General features: G+C 38.1%; 1 protein-coding gene across 15 annotated transcripts in view; it reads left to right on the forward strand.

Moving 5' to 3' along the window:
• LPP (LIM domain containing preferred translocation partner in lipoma) overlaps positions 1–23,282 on the forward strand; it is a 736,333-nt gene that overhangs the window by 459,616 nt on the left and 253,435 nt on the right. For all 15 annotated transcript variants that reach the window (XM_074404687.1, XM_074404694.1, XM_074404689.1 and 12 more), the window contains one exon: positions 690–1,373. In XM_074404687.1, the coding sequence (XP_074260788.1) occupies positions 690–1,373 (684 nt within the window). The remainder of the gene's footprint in view (positions 1–689; positions 1,374–23,282) is intronic.

Below are 23,282 nucleotides of genomic sequence, written 5' to 3' on the forward strand. Positions count from 1 at the left end.
AAAAAATCCATTGACTGTATATGCATGGATGTATTTCTGGACCATCTGTTCTGTTCTGTTGGGCTGTATATCTTGTTTTATGCCAGTACATTGTTTTGATAACTGTAGCTTTGTAATATATTTTGAAATCAGAGATTGTAATGCCTCTGGCTTTGTTCTTGGCTTCAAGATTAATGTGGCTTTTTGTGGCCTTTTGTGGTTCCATGTGAATTTTAGAATTGTTTTTTCTATGAATGTTAAATGTCATTTTGGTATTTGGATAGGGATCTCATTGAATCGGTAGATAACTTTGGGTAGGATACACATTTTAACAATATCAAGTCTTTCAATCCATTAACACAGATGTTTTTCCATTTGTTTGTGTCTTGTCTAATTTCTTTCACCAGTGTTTAATAGTTTTCAGTGTATAATCTTTCTCCTCAGATAATTTTTTCTAAGTTTTTTATGCTATTGTAAATTGATTTTTTTTTCCTTTCCTTTTCTGTTGTTCACTGGCAATGCACAGATATATAACTGACTTTTAGGTTAGTCTGTGATCTCTGAAGGCAAGATCATGCCTTATTTGTATTCTGCATAGTAATACATAAATAACAATTAGCAGTTACTAATTTTTTATTTGCATATTTTTATTGAGTTCTTTGGCAGTAATTTTTGTTTTCTTTCTTCCTTTTTCTTCCTATTCTTCTCAGGGCTCCAGTAGTTCTACAGCCTCTCCTCCAGTTTCGACCCCAGTCACAGGACACAAGAGAATGGTCATCCCGAACCAACCCCCTCTAACAGCAACCAAAAAGTCTACATTGAAACCACAGCCTGCACCCCAGGCTGGACCCATCTCTGTGGCTCCAATCGGAACACTCAAGCCCCAGCCTCAGCCAGTCCCAGCCTCCTACACCACGGCCTCCACTTCTTCAAGGCCTACCTTTAATGTGCAGGTGAAGTCAGCCCAGCCCAGCCCTCATTACATGGCTGCCCCTTCGTCAGGACAAATGTATGGCTCAGGGCCCCAGGGCTATAACACTCAGCCAATTCCCGTCTCTGGGCAGTGTCCACCTTCTTCAACACGGGGAGGCATGGATTATGCCTACATTCCACCACCAGGACTTCAACCTGAGCCTGGGTACGGGTACACCCCCAACCAGGGACGCTATTATGAAGGCTACTATGCAGCAGGGCCAGGCTATGGGGGCAGAAATGACTCTGATCCTGCCTATGGTCAACAAGGTCACACAAATACTTGGAAACGGGAGCCAGGGTACACTCCTCCTGGAGCAGGGAACCAGAACCCTGCTGGGATGTATCCAGCCAGTGGTCCCAAGAAGACCTATATCACAGATCCTGTTTCAGCTCCCTGTGCACCGCCATTGCAGCCAAAGGTAAGAAATTCATTAACGTAATGAGGAGAATACGGTTGTGCCTCTCTCAGTCTGCCTTCCCCAGAAAGCAAAGCCTAAGGCAAACGTGTATGTGTTGCTTTTACTTCACTAACAAATACAATCCCAGGGAAGCGTGAGTGAAGCCAGAGAGGAGAGAGAGACTATTTGGTAAATTACCAGTATGGCCACTGTTTAGTATCAAATGGAATTACTTGCTCAGTCTTGAAGAATCATCTTTCAAAAGGCCATAGAAACCATAGCATCTCAGGAGAATTTATTTTTCACATCCTTCCCCATATTAATTCAGGCTTCCATCTATTATGCAGAAACTTCCACATTTGCTTGGACATTAAATAGCAGTGTAGCATCTCAAGCCTCAGCAAGGCTAGCGATCTATAGGTGAGACACGTGGAGGGCAAAACGGAGGTGATCTGTTGTCAGGCTGTGGCGCTCTGAAGGCAGTCATGACTCCCGCAGTGTTGGTGCCACAGTGATTGCTGAGGCAGAACAGGCAGCCAAGGACCCAGGAGATGGATGAGGTCAAGCAGGTCTAAGATACTGCGAACACCTTGGCTAGTTTCTCCTTTGAGAAGGGGCTGCAGTATAATGTGGCTTGTTCGTGACCCCTTGTCTATTCATTTTACTGATCCTCCTGAAAGAATCTTATTCTTCACCTTTTAGCACTGTTAAGCAATGTTTAAAAACTCCTTATGAGTGATGGTTACATCTTATTTGACTTAATTGTCTGTATGTCCATCTTTTACGTTAACACTCTCTGTTACTTCTTCTGAATAGGTAAGGTATAATACTGCATGTGTCCACTCACCACAGCTTGGATTTTTCATTAGTACTGGAACCAACATGATGTTGATTCCTACCATTATGACGAGAGGAACCAATGAGAACAACTTGGAATGGGTGAAAATAGAGGAACTGGGCCAGTTTCCAGCCATTTGGGTTGGAAGAGTGCCCTTCTTTCATTTCAGTTAGAACTGTGCGAAATCAGAAATTTGAGAGCCCTCAATTAGCTAGAAGATGAATGGTAGTTTTGGGGGATGGATTGGGTAGAAGTTTGGACTGTATTTTTAAAATTCTTCCCACGTTTTTAACAAGATGGTCAATTTCAAGACAGAGCTATTCACATATTTAACATTATATCAAAAATCTCCTTAGAGGGTGTTTACTAAAGTATTTTTCTTATATGAAAGTTTCTGCCATATTAATGGTGTCCTTTGTAAATTTCAGGTTCTATAGGGGAATAGAGCCCTTCCTGACAGTGGGGACTGTGAAGAGCTGGAGAAATTCAGCTCAAGAAATCCATTAGCTTTATGCGTGACCACTATATGGAAGTGGCCAGCCATGATCCTTTTCCAATAGATAGATTCCAAGTTAGAATTTTAAGTGATTTTAAACATTACTCAGTTTCTGAAGTCTCTCTATGAAAAGAAATATTATTACAGCTTTTTATTTCTTTTAAAAATAAATTTGTCCAAAATAGCCAATCTGAACAGCCTTGCTCTTTGTTAATGTCACAGTATGTTTGTATCACTTCCTCCTGGCCCAGACAAGGGGAGTCTATTTTCAAAACAACCAGTTCAGAGAAACAGATTATTCAACTTAGCCACACTTTCTGTTTTTAACAATTGCAACAGATTCACCTAGGGAAGATTACAGTAAAATAAAATTGTAGGTCAGAACAATTGCTGCCGACATTTAAGTTCAAATAGATAGGCAATTTTGCCCTGCCCAAAGCAGCGTGACCAAAAGCATGGCTAGTGATGTTCCTGAAGGAAGGAGATGGGGTCTGTGTTGCTTGAGGATTATATTATCCCGCGTTAAGAGTCAGATATGAGAGAAAGCAAAACAATGTGCACTGAAGAGTCTCACCTGGAGAGTACTGAGCTTCAGGTGTTGTTTTCTCATTAAGTCACTGGGAACTCTGACCAGCCCCTCTTAAGCGTTTGGAATCCGTCCGTTGGTGTAGGAGAAAGAATCAGCCCCCACTGCTAGAACTGGATCTAAAACGCTGAGTCCAGCCACATCCTTAACATTTGGCTCATCCTCACCAACTGACCCAGGGAGATGGAATGAATTTTTATGAACCACTCATCAGAAAACATGGAACTTTATTCCGCTTCTTATTTGAGCAAGGTGGTTATTCAAGATGATCTATTAGATGATTTACAGATTCCGGATATCAGATTTTATGTTATTTTAAAATTTTTTGATATATTTGTTTTTCAACAGTTTCATGTGTTTTCACATCATATTCGGTTGTGCATTTTTAAAATGAAAATCAAATCATGTACTTTCACTCTGATTATTAAGAGTGGTTAGAGGTTGATATTTAGCCATCTGTCTGTCTGTGCTTTGGGAAAGGAGAAAAAGGCTGATGAAGCTATGGATAAATTGTATGTGCGCTGTGAGGGCATTGGCTGATGAAGGGGTGGTTTTCTTCACAGTTGGCCTTTGAGCAAAACAGTACTGTATTCTACTGCACCTGTGCACAGAGGACCTTATTGTCCTTATATTGACAATAAGGTTTGGCTTAATTATGTGACTACGGGCATGAGAAATGAGCTCCTACTTCTTGACCCAGTTCTTTTGTTGACATTCCTCTTCCAGTTTGAGGAAAACCTCTAGACCTCTTTATATCACGCTTCAAACCCTAGTAAAGTAGAACATCGTCTTTACTAATTAATTAATGATTGCAAAAGGCTTGGAAATTTCCAAGGACTGAATAATTGCCAAGTGAGGACTGTTCAGCTTTCCACTGGCTTTCATTTATTTTTAATCTTTCTTTAGTCACTGATGGAAAACTTACCCTCATGTCTGAAAACAATTATACTTATTATATTGAGTAATTCTGGGGACTTTGGCATTTAACCCGTTAAGGAAAAAGTTTAAAAGATGAAATAAATAAATCTCCCCAGTATTTGAGATGAGCTGCTTTAGTCTGCCTATATCAAGATAGTATAAAAGCGGAATATAGTATAGTAAAAAAGAGGTGAGACAGGATGGGGAAACGGAGGAAGGAAGGAAGGAAGGAGAGAAGGAAAGAAAAAGAAAGGGGAAGAAATGAAGAAAAAGGAAAGAGACAGGATGAAAACCTGCAAGGCTTAGGGGATCATGATTATATTTATGTTCCCATAATATGCTGAGCAGTGAATTTGCATGCTACGGTAGGCCATGCTGTTTTTCGTATACCATCTGAGCTGAGTTCCTTGCAAAATATTGTTATAAATAAGTCATCATAAGGCAGAAACGTGCTCTTCTCACTGGAAATCCTCTTACAGATACGGTAGAATCTCTTCTGTTTGCTGATTTATAAAAGCTAATGTTAGATACATCTTGCTGTGTTGTGCACAGGCCTCTAGTCTTGTGCATTAGTTATATCCCTGTGAGTCAGGATGCACTTTTTCTCCAGTATTTAGATACGGTGGCTCAGCTTGAAAGTTCCAGAGCCAGGACCTGGAAGCTAGTCAGGACTCTCAGGTCTAAAGTGACCAGGCAACTTTAGCCTCCACTTATCGTAAAAACTCATCTTTGTCAGCTTCAGCTGTTAAAGGGACAGGTATTTGCTACATAGTGTGTGAAAGCGCTGGGGCTGTGTCTCCCAGGAAAGTTGGAGAATCTCGTCCCCATGAGTGTAGAGGTTATGTTAAATTCTGAAACCACATAATTAAAATTTTCTTGAAAAATATTTCAGGAAAAAGAAACCTTATTCTTAAGCATTTCAAATTTCGGATGCTCTTTTAAATGGTATTTTAAAATTTGTTTACAATCATTTGTTATTAGCATATAGAAATAACAATAGATTTTTGTATACTGATTTTGTATCCTACAGTTTGTTAAATGTAATAGTTCTACTAGCTTCTTTAATAAGACTTCTTAGGCAGTTCTTCCTGATCATTTTATCTGCAAATCGTTGATGCAATTGTTTATTTCCTTTCTGGATAAGTCTATTCATCAACATTTTATGTTTGAAAGATTTGCTTGCTGATTGGAAAAGAAACAGTATCATACAACTTTGGAGGAAATAAGTTGGAAAAAATAAGAAATCTTTACTCTCCACTTCCGTAGGCTAGCCTGCTTAAACCATCAGACATAGAAGCAATTTTCAAAGTGTGAAACACTCATATAAGGGCTTTTAGGTCCTAACCCCTTACATTTACAGATGAGATAACCGAGGTCTGAAGAATCACAATGACTTTCAGAGTTATGTAGTTAGTAAAATGACCACATGTGAGTACAAAATGTAACTCTTCTTTCTATTCTACAATTCTTCTCTACACTGGTTAACAATAGTTCAAGACAGGGGAGGTCACAAGTAAATGAACTTTTAAAGGTGTAATAATAACTATTGTCGGAATTGTCGTATTTCCTATCTTTAGAACCCCATCATCAGTTTTGTAAGGCAACTTAATAATAGAAAATGGCTCCTGTTCTAGTGTTCTCCCTATTCTGTCTCACAGCTACTCCCATGAAAACACTTGTTGATAGGCTCTCTGTAATTTTAACTCAGTCCATGATCTCTCTATACTGATTTTAAAAGTTATCGTCAGAATGGATGTGCTAGTATACTAAGAATGTCTGTGAATGTTATTTATTTCTTTTTCTTAGCTAATTGTTTTCATATATTCGGTTGTTTAAAAATAAACTAGGTCTTTTAGTCATGAAATCCTTGCCTATGCCTATGTCACGAATAGTTTTGCCTATGTTTTCTTCTAGGGCTTTTATGGTGTTAGGTCTTATGTTTAAATCTTTAATCCATCTGGAGTTAATTTTTGTATAAACTGTAAGGAATGGGTCCAGTTTCAGCTTTCTGCACATGGTTAGCCAGTTTTCCCAACACCATTTATTAAACAGGGAATCCTTTCCCCATTGCTTGTTTTTGCCAGGTTTGTCAAAGGTCAGATGGTTTTAGGTGTGTGGCATTATTTCCGAGGCCTCTGTTCTGTTTCATTCGTCTATATCTCTGTTTTGGTACCAGTACCATGCTGTTTTGATTACTGCAGCCTTGTAGTATAGTTCGAAGTCAGGTAGCATGATGCCTCCAGCTTTGTTCTTTTTGCTTAGGATTGTCTTGGCTATGTGGGCTCTTTTTTGATTCTATATGAAGTTTAATGTGGTTTTTTCCACGCCAAAAGCAATGGCAACAAAAGCCAAAATAGACAAATTGGATCTAATTAAACTTAAGAGCTTCTGTGCAGCAAAGGGAACAATCATCAGAGTGAATTGGCAACCAACAGAATGAGAAAAAATTATTGTAATCTATCCATCTGACAAAGGGCTAATAGCCAGAATCTACTAAGAACTAAAACAAATTTACAATAAACAAACAACTCCATTAAAAAGTGGGCAAAGGATATGAACAGGCACTTTTCAAAAGAAGACATTTTTGTGGCCAGGAAACATGAAAAAATGCTCATTATCACTGGTCATTAAAGAAATGCAAATCAAAACCACATTGAGATACCATCTCACGCCAGTTAGAATGGTGATCATTAAAAAAATCTGGAGACAACAGATGCTGGAGAGGATGTGGAGAAATTGGAATGCTTTTATACTGTTGGTGGGAGTGTAAATTAGTGCAGCCATTGTGGAAGACAGTGTGGCGATTCCTCAAGGATCTAGAAATAGCAATACCATTTGACCCAGCAATCCCAATACTGGGTATATAGTCAAAGAATTATAATTCACTCTGTTATAAAGATACATGCACACGTATGCTAATTGCAGCACTGTTTACAATTGCGAAGACTTGGAACCAACCCAAATGCCCATCAAGGATAGATTAGATAAAGCAAATGTGGCACATATACACCACGGAATACTATGCAGCCATAAAAAAGGACGAGTTCGTGTCCTTTGCAAGGACATGGATGAATCTGGAAACCATAATTCTCAGCAAACTGTCAGAAGAACAGAAAACCAAACACCGCATATTCTCACTCATAAGTGGGTGTTGAACAATGAGAACACATGGACAGAGGGAAGGGAACATCACACACTGGGGTCCGCTGTGGAGTGGGGGCCTGGGGAGCAATAGCAGGGAGTGGGAGGGTTGAGGACGGATGACCTTAGGATAAATACCTAATGTAGGTAACGGGGGATGGAGGCAGCAAATCACCGTGGCATGTGTATACTTTTGTAACAATCCTGCAAGATCTGCACATGTACCCCAGAACTTAAAGTATAATAATAATTGATGATAATAATAATAAAATACCCCAGGTCGCTAATTCCTTTGGAAAGTTCAGCAAATCATTTTAACAGGTGATTCTGGCAGTATATAATTCTTCGTGTTTACAGAATGAGAGAACTTCTATTTATCAGTGTTTTCCTTTGTTTTGTTTTATTTCGGTTCAAAGCAACACAGTTATTTTGCTTATTGATATATTGGTATATTCCTTTGGGGGATCTCATTTCTTTCTTGGCCAGCTACAAACACTCACACTGTCCAATTTCAAAAAGAGACTATAGTTATTCTCTTCTTCACCAAAGAAATTTGAACCATTATTGATAAATAATTTTTGGTGAATATTAAGGCTTTGAAATGTTTTGCTCACTGAGTGATAGGAAGTGTCTTATAGTGAAAGACACATTTTTACTGATATGGTATCAAAAGTGCTGTTGTCCTGCATACAAAGATTTACTTGTTATTTTAGTTGTTTGCTTTTCTGGAATACAGCAACCTCAACTTTTAGAAATACTCTTACAAATAATATGGGGTTTGATCTGTTTCATCTTTGGTCATCAGAGAATCATCTTCAGATAGTACAGTTTGTTTATTTCAGAAGGTTGCTTATCTAAAATACAATTTTGAAAATATGAGATAATAACGTTTAACATTTTTTAATCCCTTATAAAATTTACCAAACATTCTCATATAAGGAAAACTCTAACGCTTTCAGAGGCAACTTTTGAGTATCCTACCAACACTGAGTGCCTAAGGGAGGGTGAGAACTGACGTCACCTCACTGCCAGCTCAGAGTTCTTTCCACTCTGTGGAACTTGCCTCCATTCATAGCTTTCTCTGTTCGTAGATGCTAACTCTATTTTATGTAGAGTTGTCCAAACATAAAATAATCCTTGGGTGCAGCCGTTTAGGGACTAGAACTTCCGAGTAGTATTTCTGGGACATAACATATATTTAACATTATTTGAAACTCAAGAGTCAGTCAACATTGCTGTTAAGAGTTAAGGAGCTCAAACTATGTGTACCCTAAATCTGAATTCCAGGTAAGAGGCCCCTTGTTATTCAACCTTTGTAAGTGTTTGGTATATTTATGCCTCTTAAAATATGACATTGTCTTTGTTTTTAATTCATATTTAGGGATGATTGTAAAAAAAGAATAAGGTATAAGTGTGATAGTTGTTTTATTTACGGATTTATCAGTTCGAAGTTATGTTTCATGGTTCATAATGCAATTTAAACATAAATCTGAGTAAATTTACTGTAGATGATATTAGTAGTTTTTACTGGAGGAAACCATGCTTTCTTTTTTTTTTTCTTTTTGTTGTTGAGAGGGAGTTTCACTGTTGTCACCCAGGCTGGAGTGCCATGGTGTGATCTGGGCTTACTGCAATCTGTGCCTCTCGGGTTCAAGCTATTCTCCTGCCTCAGCCTCCCAAATAGCTGGGACTACAGGTGTTCACCACCATGCCCAACTAATTTTTGGATTTTTGATAGAGACAGGATTTCACCATGTTGGCTGAGGTGTTCTCAAACTCCTGACCTCAGGTGATTCACCCGCCTCGGCCTTACAAAATTCTGGGATTACAGACGTGAGCCACTGTGCCCGGCGGTAAACCATGCTTTTAATCCTGTTACCCACCCCATCCAAAGCTCACAAAATGTTAGTTAAGTAGGCCACTAGGATACAACTGAGGCTGGTGGTCTCTGCAGGGGCAGAAAAATGGGAACTGGAGAGGAGTTCAGGAAGACAGCCCGGAGAATATGAAGCAGGACCCAGCATACAACAGCCCATGGGCCAAATGTCATTTGCCACCTGATTTTATAGCTCATGCTTGCTTGAAATACAGCCATACTTGCTTCATTTCCATGTTATCAATGGCTGCTCTCATACTACAACAGTAGAGCTGAGAAGATGCCACAGAGACTGTATGGCCTGCAGAGATTAAAACATTTTCTGTATGTCTCTTTACAGAAAAACATTGTTGACTGCTTGTCAAAAATATGGGAAGAACTTCACAAAATTTAGATTCTTATCAAAAGTTCTTGAACATCCCTGAACTATTTAATATTATTTCTCATCCAGCAAATCCTGAATCTTAAATTAAAAGTTGTCGTGACAGTATGTGGAAATCAGGGAAGGAAGAACAGAATATCAAAATAAGAAATTAACATGCTATGTGAAGAATACGTTCTGTGCCCCTCCTTTTTGTTCCATCCTGGTATACTCCTAGTTAAACTTCAAGATTTATCTCTAATATTAACTTCTTGGAGAGGTTTGACTATTCTTCCAATTCCCACATATTGTTAGTTTTTCTTTCCTCTGAATTTCCTCATAGCATTTTTTTCATTTATTTACTCCAATATGCACCTCATGCAGTATTTTTATATAACAACATTTTAAAGACAATTTCCATAAAATATAGTTTGCCCATTTTAAATACACAATTATTTTTAGTAGATTCACAGTATATTTTATTATATTCTTAAGTATAGTATATGTGCAATCATTATCACAGTCAATTTCTTTACACCAGGAAGAAACCCCATACCAGTGAGCAGTGACTTTTCTTTTTCCCTAAACCCTCCAAGTCTACGTAACTACTAATTTAATATCTGTATCTATGGGTTTAACAGTTTTGGACATTTGAAATGATACAGCATATAGTCTTTTGTTATTGGATTCTTAGTATAATATATTCAAATTCCATTCATGTTATAGTATATGTGAGTGCTGTATTCCTTTTTATTGCTGAACAATATTTCATTATATGGGTGCATCACATTATATTTATATTTTCATCAATTGATGGACATTTTGGGTTTTTCTACCTTTTGGCTATCATAAATAATTCTTCTGTCAATATTTGAATAGACATGTTTTCAGTTTTGGGGGATATACATCTAACAGTGGAATTGCTGAGTCACATGATAATTTAATGTTCAACATTTTGAGAAACTGCTGAAATGTTTTTTAATGTGGCTACCCACTTTGGACCTCATTTTCTCTGCATCCTCCCACCCCATTTGATTTTAATCATATTATGTGTCTATCAAGTACAAATCCATGTTCTTCAACAGGAAACTGTGTCTGTTTCAGTTTTGTTTCTGTATGTCTAACATAGTACATTGCATGTATCAGGCACTCATGAATAAATGAAGGAGTCAATCAACAAGTGAAATAACATTTACTGAATTGACATGGAACCACATAGGGTTCCTATGATTAACGGTTGTTTATGTGGGCTTAAATAGCTGTACTTTTATAGATGTTCTTTTTTTTAAACTTTAGATACAGGGGATACATGTATAGGATTGCTACATGGGTAATTGGACCCAGGCAGTGAGCATAGTATTCAATAGGTAATTTTTCAGCCCATGCCCTCTCTCTTCCTCCCTGTCTGGTAGTCTGCAGTGTCTGTTATTCTCAAGTGTATGTCCATGTGTGCTCAGTATTTAGCTCCCACTTATAAGTGAGAACATGGGGTGTTTGGCTTTCTGTTCCAGCATTAATTTGCTTAGGATTATGGCCTCTAGGTCCATCTATGTTGCTGCAAAGAGCATGATTTCATTATTTTTTGTGACTTCACATTATTCCATAGTGTAGACATACCACATTTTTAAAATCTAATCTACCATTTCAAGCTATGTTCTTCATCTTTTCTGTCATTCAGATCCCATTGTGTATAACCAATATATTAGTGCTCATTTAGATGCACTCCTTTTTTTTTTTTTTTTTTTCTTTTTTGAGACAGGGTCTTGTTCTTGATCCAGGCTGGAGTGCAGTGGTACAGTCTTGGCTTACTGTGACCTCTGCCTCCTGGGTTCAAGCAATTTTCCTGCCTCTGCCTTCCAAGTAGCTTGCACTACAGGCATGTGCCACCATGCCTGGCTAATTTTTGTATTTTTAGTAGAGACAGGATTTCACCATGTTGGCAGGCTGGTCTCGAACTCCTGACCTCAAGTGATCCACCTGCCTCAGTCTCCCAACGTGCTGGGATTACAGGCATGAGCCACCGCGCCTGGCTGTGCACTCCAATTCAGTCACTGAGGCTCGTTTTCCATCCTACATCATTGCAGTTTTTGTCTCTTTTGCTGTGGTTGAGATGTTTTTGTCTCTGTGCAGCATAGAGTGTTATGTAAAGCTTGCTTCATCATGGTGGGTCAGTGATGGAAACATTACCTCCTGATTTCACCCTCACCCAACCCTGCTCTTTCTGCATACTCTGGATCTGAATGATAGAAAAGATGAAGAGCATAGCTGGAAATGGTAGTCTTTCCAGTAATGGTGATTCCACTCTCCTAGGAGCTCAGGCCAAAAACCTGAAATCATTCTGGACTTCTCTTTCTCTCTCATAGCAAATTCATCTTTACTTTCGAAGAGTAATACCTGATTACCTGTCCCCATCTCCACCACGCACGCCCTGGCCCCGCCCTAACTCTCTGCCTCCTACTGCTTTGACGGCTGCTGTCTTGTCCTTCTCTAGCCTGTTCTCAGTACATAGTGATCCCATGCAAGTCATATTATTTTACTTTCCTGCTCAAAACCTCCAATTGGGGTTCCCCTCTTAGACTGAGAAAAGGCTGGGACTGTGCTTACAAGGTCTAACTCAAACATGAGTCCCATGTTATAGTAAAGGAATGAAAAAATGCTGTGAGAAAACTCAGAGGAAAGACAATAACCTGGCTACCCATGAACTCTCTGACTTCCTCTATCCCTTTCACCTTCATTCTCCTCCAGCTACACTGCATTCAGGCGTGCTCCTGTTTCAGGGCCTCTGCTTTGCTGTACTTTCTGCTTGGAATCATGTTCCCCAGATATCCACATGGCTTGTTCTCACCTCTTACAGGACTTTGTTCAAATGTTGCTCAGTTGCAGGAGACCTTGCTGATCACCCAATCTAAAATATTTCCTTGCCCCAAAACCTCTATCCACCTTCACTGCTGCATTTTCCCCTATAATATTTATCATCTTCTAAGATATCATATTGTTTTGTTGTTGTTATTGTTTTTGAGACAGAGTTTTGCTCTTGTTGCTCAGGCTGGAGTACAATGGTGCAATCGCAGCTCAATGCAACTTCTGCCTCTCAGGTTCAAGCAGTGATCCTGCCTCAGCCTGCCAAGTAGCTGGCATTACAGGCACGGGTCACCACGCCCAGCTAATTTTTTATATTTTTTGTAGAGACAGGGTTACACCATGTTGGTCAGGCTGGTCTCGAACTCCCAGCCCACTTCGGCCTCCTAAAGTGCTGGGATTACAAGCATGAGCCACCACACCCAACCTAAAATATCATATTGTTTAATCTTGTGTTCTTTGTTCCTCTCAACTAGAATTTCAGAACAGGAATTTCTGTCTACTTTGTTCACTGCAGTATAACAAACAGTGTCTGGCAAGTGGGAAATCCTCAATGAAGATGTATTTATAAATGAATGAGCACATGTGGATCATGGAATTGTCTTCTCTGTAAACAGTTTATCCAGAAAGCTCTGCCGTGTTGTGGCAGTGGCTTTTACTATGTGAGAAAAATTCTCCTATAGAAGTCACGCACCTCATGTTTGATTTCCCCAAGCTTTGCATTCTCTACCTTCTGCACCTCCTACCACCTGAGTTTCCCTTCCACTCCATGTATCATCTACTTTGATAAAGCCTGCATAATCGAAAGAGCCTGGTATATTTGTTTTGTTTGAAGATGGGTTTTGCTCTGTATTCTAGGCTGGATTTTGCTGTAGTGTGATCATAGCTCACTGCAGTCTCTAACTCCTGATCTTAATTATCTTCTCACCTCAGCCTTCCAAGGAGCTAGCTCTACAAGAGCACATCACCACACCCAACTTTTTTTTTTTTTTTTGAGAGGGAGTCTCACCCTGTTGCCAGGCTGGGGTACAGTGGCACCATCTCAGTGCCTTGACCTCCCAGAGTACTGGGATTACAGGCGTGAGCCACCACACCTGGTCTATGCCACTTTTTAAATGACATTTGAGAAGTTAAAAACTGAATGTGTTAAAGTCAAGGGTGGCATGGGCACAGGTGAAAGATGAAGGTTTTTTTTCTATTTCAATTTCTATGATGAAAACAATTGGGTTAACAAGAGCATTCTTCTAAGCAGCTAGAGATTCTGCTGGTCTCATCCAGCCACTGCCCTCATGGCAATATAACCAGTAAAAGGCAGATAATGGTATCTGTATTGCAGACTCTATGTTCAAACCATTCTCACTCACCTTATCCTGCTCTCTTCTCATCAGCTTGATATTTCTTTAATTTCCTCTTTCTACTCTTTTCAAGTTATCCCTCTGCCTTGAAATGACCTACCCAATACTTTGTATTCTGTTTGTGTTCATCAATAGACTTATTTTCCAGAACTAATATTAGGGCATCTCAAGGTATTTTACTTAGCATGTGAGCTGCTTACAACGTAATTCTCTCTAGTAACACACGTCATTTAGCCACATTGTTTATGGCATTACTACAGCCAAGCATATATTAGTTTTATAGTAATTTCTAGAATAAAATATGTTGAGGAAATGTGGTTTTTGTTATACTTGCCAATGTTACTGTATTACTGCATTTTTAAAGTTTTAATTTTAGTAGATACCTAACACATATTTTCAGATGCCAAAGTACATACAATGATGAACAAAAACTTAGCTCTTCCTCAAAATCAGATATGTATTATTGGTGATGCTGGGCTGCACCCACTCATAGATTTTTCAAATCATTTTGAAGTTTTTTTTTTTTTTTAAGAGACCTAAATCCCACTTTTTAAGGAAATAGACATTTCCCCATGATTAGATATGTATGGATGACTAGATTATATAAAACAAAAATTGCGTAAGTGCTTAAAAAGTGGCTCTCAAGTATAAATGTTCAAAAGCACCCAATTAGTTATTATTTCCTCTGTGTGATGCCGTCATGTACATTGGTTCGTATAGTCTCAAAAAGTCTATAAAGATACTGGTTTTGTTTGTTTGTTTGTTTGTTTTTGTTGTCGTTGTTTTGAGTGAGAGAGAGTCTCACTCTGTCTCCCAGGCTGGAGTATAGTGGCCCAATCTCAGCTCACTGCAGCCTCTGCCTCCCAGGTTCAAGGTTCAAATGATTCTCCTGCCTCGGTCTCCCGAGTAGCTGAGATTACAGGCAGGCACCACCATACCCGGCTAATTTTTGTACTTTTAGTAGAGACGGGGTTTCACCATGTTGGATAGGCTCGTCTTGAACTCCCGACCTCAGGTGATCCACCTGCCTTGGCCTCCCAAAGTGCTGGGATAACAGGGGTGAGCCACTGCACCTGGCTTAAGATACTATTAACATCTTGATTCTTTACTGAGTGGGAAACGGAGAAAGGGAAAAAGTTACTTGTCGAAGACTCTATGCCCCAAGTTTATACTTATTCTCCTACACTGCCTCCTTGAAAAATAATGTTCAAAAAAATTCTCACTGCTGTGCAGCAGCTCAGCTTTAAGCCTGAAATCTAGCTGTCTTTATATCTTGAGCAGTTCCTTCCTATATGTTAAACTGCTGAGGATGCTCCTTCACATGAGGCCACTGGGCAGCTGTCTGCCAGAAAATCCTCCGGGTTGTTTCTCTAACAGAGAGCTTCAGGTCATGTCTTCCTTTTTCATCTGATACCCTGCCCTGGCCGAGGACGTATGAATCAACTGGCAGGGCAAGGGGTGTGATTGGTGTGGGCTATAGAGTAGAATTAAGCAGAATGTTGAAAAGGAAATTTTAGCCAATTACATTGAACCTCAAAGAGGAAAGTACTGCTGAGTTCTGCTAGATGCAAGACAAGCCAAAGAGCTACTCAGCCCCATTGTTCTGTATCAGTACAATATGTCTAATGAGAAGGAAAGACAAAGTAAAACGGAAGGTGACTCGTTTTTCAAAATTGATGTCTTTTCACCCAAACTTGTGAACTGCTTACCAAAGTTCAGGAGTAACATTGTTTTGTACACTTGCACGAAAAGAAATTATATCACACTTGAAGAGCTGATCAGGAAAAGGATGTAAGACAAAGGAAATGTTAAAATAACCTGTAAAATCCAGCCCATTTGTATACGGAGTTTAGAGGCAGTCTAACAAAATGAAAATGTCCCATTTACTAATCACTTTTGCGATTTATTCGAAACAAACATGGCTTGAGAGAGGATTAAATAAACATCCCAAAACTGTCAGTCTTCAAAGCTTTGGGTAGAACATTGAGTTGCATTCCTGTAGGATAAATGCCAAGTGAGTGAGCCTAGTCCAATTTCATGTAGAAAGCCTTATTTGGGAGAACCATGGAAGTGTGAACCTGATCATGTGAAAAGCCCAGGACTGTTCAGCCTTCTGTGGCAGTGCTATGAGTTCTAGTACCAGACTATTAATAGGGAGTCAAGTAGAAATATCCTTCTTTTGAAAAGATCTCCCCTCTCCCTCCCTTCCTTCCTTTCTTTTCTCTCTTCTTTAATTTTCTGAGAAGACTCTGCAGACAGTAACTATAGAGATGATAAGGTTTCAAATATCTTCCTCCCTTTTTCCCTCCCTCCCTTCCTCCCTTCCTTCTTTCCCTCGCCCTCCCTCCTCCTTTTTTTTTTAACCACATCATTTATATTTACAAAGGGTCCTTTTCTTTAGCAGGATGTTATCATGTGAGGGAAGCCTTTGGTTTCCATATCACTTTATTCTTAGTATTAGCATTTCCTATTAAAGACAGAAGCCTGGATTTCTATTTTAAGGGTTAACTAATTACAAACTCATAAAAATGTCCTACAAATTAAAACATAATTTTGTCAGTGATTTTCTAGAATATAATAACTACCCCCAAATATTTGTTCAGTGATGGGAAATTCATTGATATTTAGACCTTCAGAGGTGAAATAAGTATGTTGCCTCTGCTTTTCAAAGATGCCATCTTCCCCATTCATAAGAAAACTGAGTCCTAGAGAATGACTACTCAAGGCCTCACAGTATAATTAGGACTTAAAAATTGATAAAACCTCTGGTATTGGAATATTTAAGAGAATTTTGTGTGTACAGTGGTAGGTACTTTATCACTGTCTTTCATAAAATAACAGTAAACATTTTAATGGAACACATTTTCATAACCATTGTGAATTTGATCCTCAAAAAAGAACTCATTGAGATGATCAGAGCATGTATACTTATTGTCTTTTACAGATGATGACACAAGTGAGTTTTTCAATTTTTCATGCTATATAGATCATTGAATCTTTGTCACTTGTATACAAAATCAACAATATGAAATATGCAGGACTTGAGATCACAGTTTCCAACTTTGCTGCCTACAGAATGCTCCTTTACAGTTGCTTAACACTTAGACTGATAAATACAAAATTCATTAAACAGGAAACTGAATAAAAGACCTGGGCTGATATTTAGGTATTATTTAGTATTCCATCCAAGAAGTGTCTGCAGACAGTGACTCCATAGATGATAAGGTTGCACATATTTCAGAAGCCAAATAAATGTTGTGATTAAATGATTAAAGCCTGTTAACCATTCGGTAGTTATAGTGTAAATGGTTGTTAAATGGAAAACATTTGTAAAAATGTATATTCCGAAAGTAGAGATTTCTAATAAAACAGAATGGGCCTTACATATTTTAGTTAATACTAACAATGAACAGTAAGATTAATCTGTAAGTATGTGTGTGTGTGTGTGTTAAGATATATTCACTTTTTGTAGACCTGAAGCTTTGAAGCTTACCACTTTGGGAAGAATCTCTTTATGCATAACATTATTATATTATTTTGGTAGGACTGCTATAACAGAATGCAATCAGCCCTTCATATTCAAGTATTCTGCATTCAGAATGGAAATGGAAAGTGTTTGTAAAAAAATAACAACAATACAATAATAGAAAATACTACCAATTTCAAAATGCAGTATAACTATTTATATATCATTTACACTGTATAGGTATTATAATTAATCTAGAGATGACTTCAACTATACAGGAGGCTATGTGTAGGTTATATGCAAATAGCATACCATATATATACGGGACTTGAGCATCCATAGATTTTGGCACCTGCATGGAGTCCTAGAACTGATCCCCTGCAGATATGAAGGGTGTACCATAAACTGAATGACATAAACTACAGATTGTTTTTTTTTTCCTCACAATTCCAGAGGCTAGAAGTCTGAGATCAAGATACTGAGGTTGCTTTCTTCTAAGAGCTTTCTCCTTGGACAATAGAAGGCCACCTTCTCTCTGTGTCCTCACATGGTCTTTCCTCTGCTCGTCTGTGTCCTAGTCCCTCTTCTTGTAAGGACAACACCAGTTGTATTGGAATAAGGTCCACCATAGTGGAACTCATTTTAACCTCATGATCTCTTTAAAGGCCCTTTCTCCAAATGCAGTCACATTCTGAGAGAATAGGGGTTAGAACTTCAACGTATTAATTTGAAGGGAAACCTGACTCAGCTTGTAACAACTATGTAGGCAAATGAATATTTATTTTAAATGACAGAAGCAAATGCAATGCATTGTAAATTAATAAAAGCAATGAAATACTTCAGAAATCACCAAAATCTTGAAAAATAGCATTCTTATGAATTAAATCCCTGATTACTTTTTTTATGTTTTGTAGCAGCATGTTCTTTGATTACCTAACTGTACAACCTAATTTTATAATATTGTCTACAGAGAGAATACAAAGAAATTTCATGCTAAGAGAGTTCATTACTTCTAGAACTGCCTTACAACAGGTCTTTAAGGGAATGATAGGAATGGAAATGAAAACTATTACCTAATACCATAAGAACACACTTAAGTACAGAGCCCACTGACACTATAAAACAACCACATAATCAAGTCTACATAAGAACCAGGTAACAACATGATGACAAGATCAAATGCTTATATAGCGGTATTAATCTTGAATTTATATGGGCTAAAAACCTCACTTATAAGAAACAGAGTGGCAGATTGGGTGAAGAAACAAGACCCAACTCCATGCTGTCTTCCAGAGTCCCATCTCACATGCAATGACACCCTTAAGCTCAAAGTAAACGGATGGAGAAAGATCTCTCAAGCAAATGGAAAACAAAAAAGAGCAGTGGTTGCTATTCTTATTTCAGACAAAACAGACTGTAAACCAGCAATGATTGTATCATTACATAATGATAAAGGGTTTGATTCAACAATAAGACTTATCAGCTCTAAGTATGTATGCACCCAACAATGGAGCACCCAGATTACAAAACAAGTTATTAGAGAGCCATGGAGGGACTTAGATAATTACACAATAAGAGTGAAAGACTTGAAGACCCCCCCTAACATTGCTAGACAGATCACTGAAGCAGAAAACCAACAAAGATATTTGGGATGTAAACTTGACACTTGACCAAATGGACCTATAAGACATGTACAGAATGTTTCACCCAACAACAACAAAATAAACATTCTTCTCATCTGCACATGACACATACTCTAAGATTGACCACACACCCATTCATAAAGCAATTCTCAACAAATTCAAAATAACTGACATCATACCAATCACACTTTCAGACCGTAATGCAATAAAAATAGAAATCAATACCAAGATGTCTCAGAATCATGTATTTTACCAATCATGTCTCAAAATCACTTGTTCCTGAATGACTTGAGTAAAGAATGAAATTAAGGCAGAAATAAAAAAGCATTCTTTGAAGCTAGTGAAAACAAAGCTATAACTTATTGGAGAACACAGCTAAAGCAGTATTAAGAAGAATATAGAGACAAGCACCTACATCTAGAAGTTAGAAAAATCTCAACAACCTAACATCACAACTAGAGGAACTAGAAAAACAAGAATAAACCAATTCTGAAGCTTAGAGAAGAAAAGAAATAATCAACATCAGAGCTGAACTGAATGAAATTCTGATGTGAAAATCATACAGAAGATTAATAAACCCAAAAGTCAGTTTTTTGAAAGATTAAACAAGATTGGTAGATGAATAGCTAGATTAATAAAGACAAAAGAAAGAGAACTAAAGAAACAGAAACAGAAATGACAAAGGGGACATTACCACCAACCCCACAGAAACACAAAAAACCCTCAGTGACTATTATGAACAGCACTGCAGACAGCCATTAGAAAACCTAGAAGAAATGAATAAATTCCTGGAAACATGAAACCTCACAAGATTGAAGCAGGAAGACATTAAAATCCTGAATAGACCAATAATGAGTTCCAAAATTGAATCAGTTATAAAAAACCTTCCAACCAGTAAAAGCCCTGGATAGACCAGATGGATTCCCAGCTGAATTCTACCAGATGTATAAAGAATTGCTGGTACCAATCGTACTAAATTGTTCCCAAAAATTGAGGAGGAGGGACTCCTCCCTCACTCTTTCTGTAAGGCCAGCATCATTCTGATTCCAAACCCTGACAGAGATACAACAACCAAAAGTGAAAACTTCAGGCCAATATTCTTGATGAACATAGACACAAAAATCTCCAACAAAATACTAGCTAATTGAATCCAGCAGCACATCAAAGAGCTAATTCACCTCTATCAAATAGGCTTTACCCCTGGGTTGCAAGGTTGGTTCACCATACACAAATCAATAAATGTGATTCATCACATAAAAGAACTAAGAACAAAAATCACATTGTCATCTCAATAGAGCAGAAAAGGCTTTTGATAAAATTCAACATCCCTGCATGTTAAAAACCCTCGACAAACTTGAAATTGAAGGAACATACTTCAAAATAATAAGAACCATCTATGTTAAATCGTCAACCTACATCTTATTGAGCAGGCAAAGCTGGAAGCACTCCCCTGGAGAACTGGAACGTGACAAGGATGACCACTCCCACTACTTTTATTCAGCATAGTACTGGAAATTTCATCTGGAGCTCCAAATAGAAAGTCAAAGTATTTCTGTTTGCAGATGATGTCATGGTATACCTAGAACACCCCATAGACTGCATAAAACTCCTTGATCTAATAAACTGCAGCAAAGTTCTAGATAGAAAAATCAGTGCACCAAAATCAGTAGCCTTTTTGTACACCAATAATGTCCAAACTGAAACCCAAATCAGGAACACAATCCCATTCACAGTAGTCACAGAAAGAATAAAATACGTAGGAATATAGCTAGCCAGGGAGGGGAAAGATCTCTATAATGAGAATTATAAAACACAGCTGAAAAAAATCAGAGGTGAAACAAAGATATAGAAAAACATTTCATGTTTGTGGATAGAAAAAAATAGTGTTAAAATTTTGGGCAGTCATACTGGCCAAAGCAATTTATGGATTCGGTAGTTTTCCTATCAAACTACTAATATTATCTTTAACAGAATTAGACAAAAAAAAAAAAATTCTAAAATTTATATGGAACCAAACAGAGCCCAAATAGGCAAACCAATCCTAAGCAGAAGGAACAAAGCCAGAGTCATCACACTACCTGACTTCAAATTAAACTGTAAGGCTGCAGTAACCAAAGCTTCATGGTACTGTTGCAAAAAGAGAGACATAAACCAATGAAAGAAGTTAGAGAATCTAGTAATCATGCTGCACACCTACAACCATTGATTTTCAACATTTGTCATCTCAGGAGGGATTAAATACCTAAATGTAAGACCTAAATCTATAAAAACCCTAGAAGAAAACCTAGGAAATTCTGTTCTAGAAATGCTATTATAGGCCTTGGCAAAAATTTCCTAGGAAGTCTCTCTCCAAAAGCAATTGCAACAAAAACAAAAATTGACAAGTGAGACCTAATTAAAGAGCTTCTGCACAGCAAAAGAAACCATCAACAGAGTAAACAGACAGCCTATAGAATCGGAGAAAATATTTGCAAACTATACATCTGACAGAAGTATGATATCGAGAATCTATATGCAACTCAAATCAGCAAGCAAAAAACAACCCCATTTAAAAATGGGCAAAGGACATGAACAGACATTTCTCAAAAGATGTACAATTAGCCAGCAAGCATCTGAAAAAATACTCATTATCACTAATCATTAGATAAATGCAAAACAAAAACACAATGAGATCCCTTCTGACACCACTCAGAATCACTATTATTAAAAAGTCAAAATTAACAGATGTTGGCAAGGTTGTGGTGAAAAGGGAATGCTTGTACACTGCTGTTGGGAATGTAAATTAGTTTCATCACTGTGGAAAGCAGTGTAGAAATTTCTCAAAGAACATAAAATAGAACTCCCATTTGACCTAGCAATCCCATTACTGGGTATATACCTAAAGGAATATAAATTGTTCTATTGGATTGGTGCAAAATTAATTGTGGTTTCTGCCATGACTTTTAACGGAAAACCAAATCCACTTGTATGTTTATTGCAGCAGTATTCACAATAGCAAAGGCAGGGAGTCAACCTAAATGCCCATGAACAATAGACTGGGCAAAGGAAATGTGGTACCTATGCACCATGGAATACTATGCAGCCATAAAAAGGAATAAGATAGATGCAGGGACCTAGATGGAGCTGGAAGCCATTATTCTTAGCAAACTAACACAAACAGAAAACCAAATAGCACATGTTCTCACTTATAAGTGGGAGCTAAACACTGAATACACATGGGCACAAAAAGGGGAACATTAGACACTAGGACTTACTAGGTATGACGGCTAGGAGGATGATGAAGATCAAAAACTATCTATTGGGTATTGTGTTCACTACCTGGGTGATGAAATAGTTTGTACACCAAACCCCTGGGACGCACAATTTACCCATGTAACAAACCTGCACATGTATCCCCTGAAACAAAAATAAAAGTTGATAAAGAAGGAAAAACAATGTTTATACTTGGAAAAAAAATTTCATCTTTCTTCTAGCCTGAGTGATAAAAATTTATTATTATTATAGATTTTAAAAATTTGGAAACTTTCAAACTGCCTTTAATTTGCACAACTTTTATTGGTGTTATTGTTTGAAGTTTAGGATAATTGTCAAATTAGGGGACACTCCTATTAAGTTTCTTTTATTTGCGAGCTAATACAACACCTTTACTCTTACTGCAGGTTCATAGCTGATGAGTTCTATTTTGTGCAATTAGCATCAAAAAGAAAAATCAAGTCAGTAGTGCATTTACAATTGTTTTCAGTGCATTACTAAGCACTTTCCTAAAGAGAGAGTATCTCCTTTTGCATCATTGAAAACCAAGTAGTCCCCACCTGCCTTTGACACATCTGAGTATTGGTTGAATTTTCAGCAGACTCAACTTCTGTCTCTGTGCATTTCACTCCTGTTTCTATCCTCTACCAGTGAAATTTCCATGCTGGGTGTTGTAGGACACATTAATGTCACATGACTTCTGGCCCCACAAACCTGTGTCAGAGCTAGGACAGTAGTGGACCCTGGGAGATTGAAGCATTCCAGGAACTCATTTATACACAATGATGGGAGGCAATGAGTTAAGCACACACCCACACACCATCGTTACTGCAGATCATGTAAATATATCCCATGACACTCAGCTAAATGTCTCCCTGACTCAACCTATCTCAAAGGTCACATGACATTTGAGATCCTTTTTTTTCTTTTTGGAGAAGGAATTTTGCTCTTGTTACCCAGGCTGGAGGGCAATGGAGCGATCTCGACTCACCGCAACCTCCATCTCCTGGGTTCAGGCAATTCTCCTGCCTCAGCCTCCTGAGTAGCTGGGATTACAGGCACGCGCCACCATGCCCAGCTAATTTTTTGTATTTTCAGTAGAGACAGGGTTTCACCATGTTGACCAGGATGGTCTCGAT

This window comes from Saimiri boliviensis, chromosome 8, assembly GCF_048565385.1.
Source record: "Saimiri boliviensis isolate mSaiBol1 chromosome 8, mSaiBol1.pri, whole genome shotgun sequence".
NCBI classification, from domain to species: domain Eukaryota; kingdom Metazoa; phylum Chordata; class Mammalia; order Primates; family Cebidae; genus Saimiri; species Saimiri boliviensis.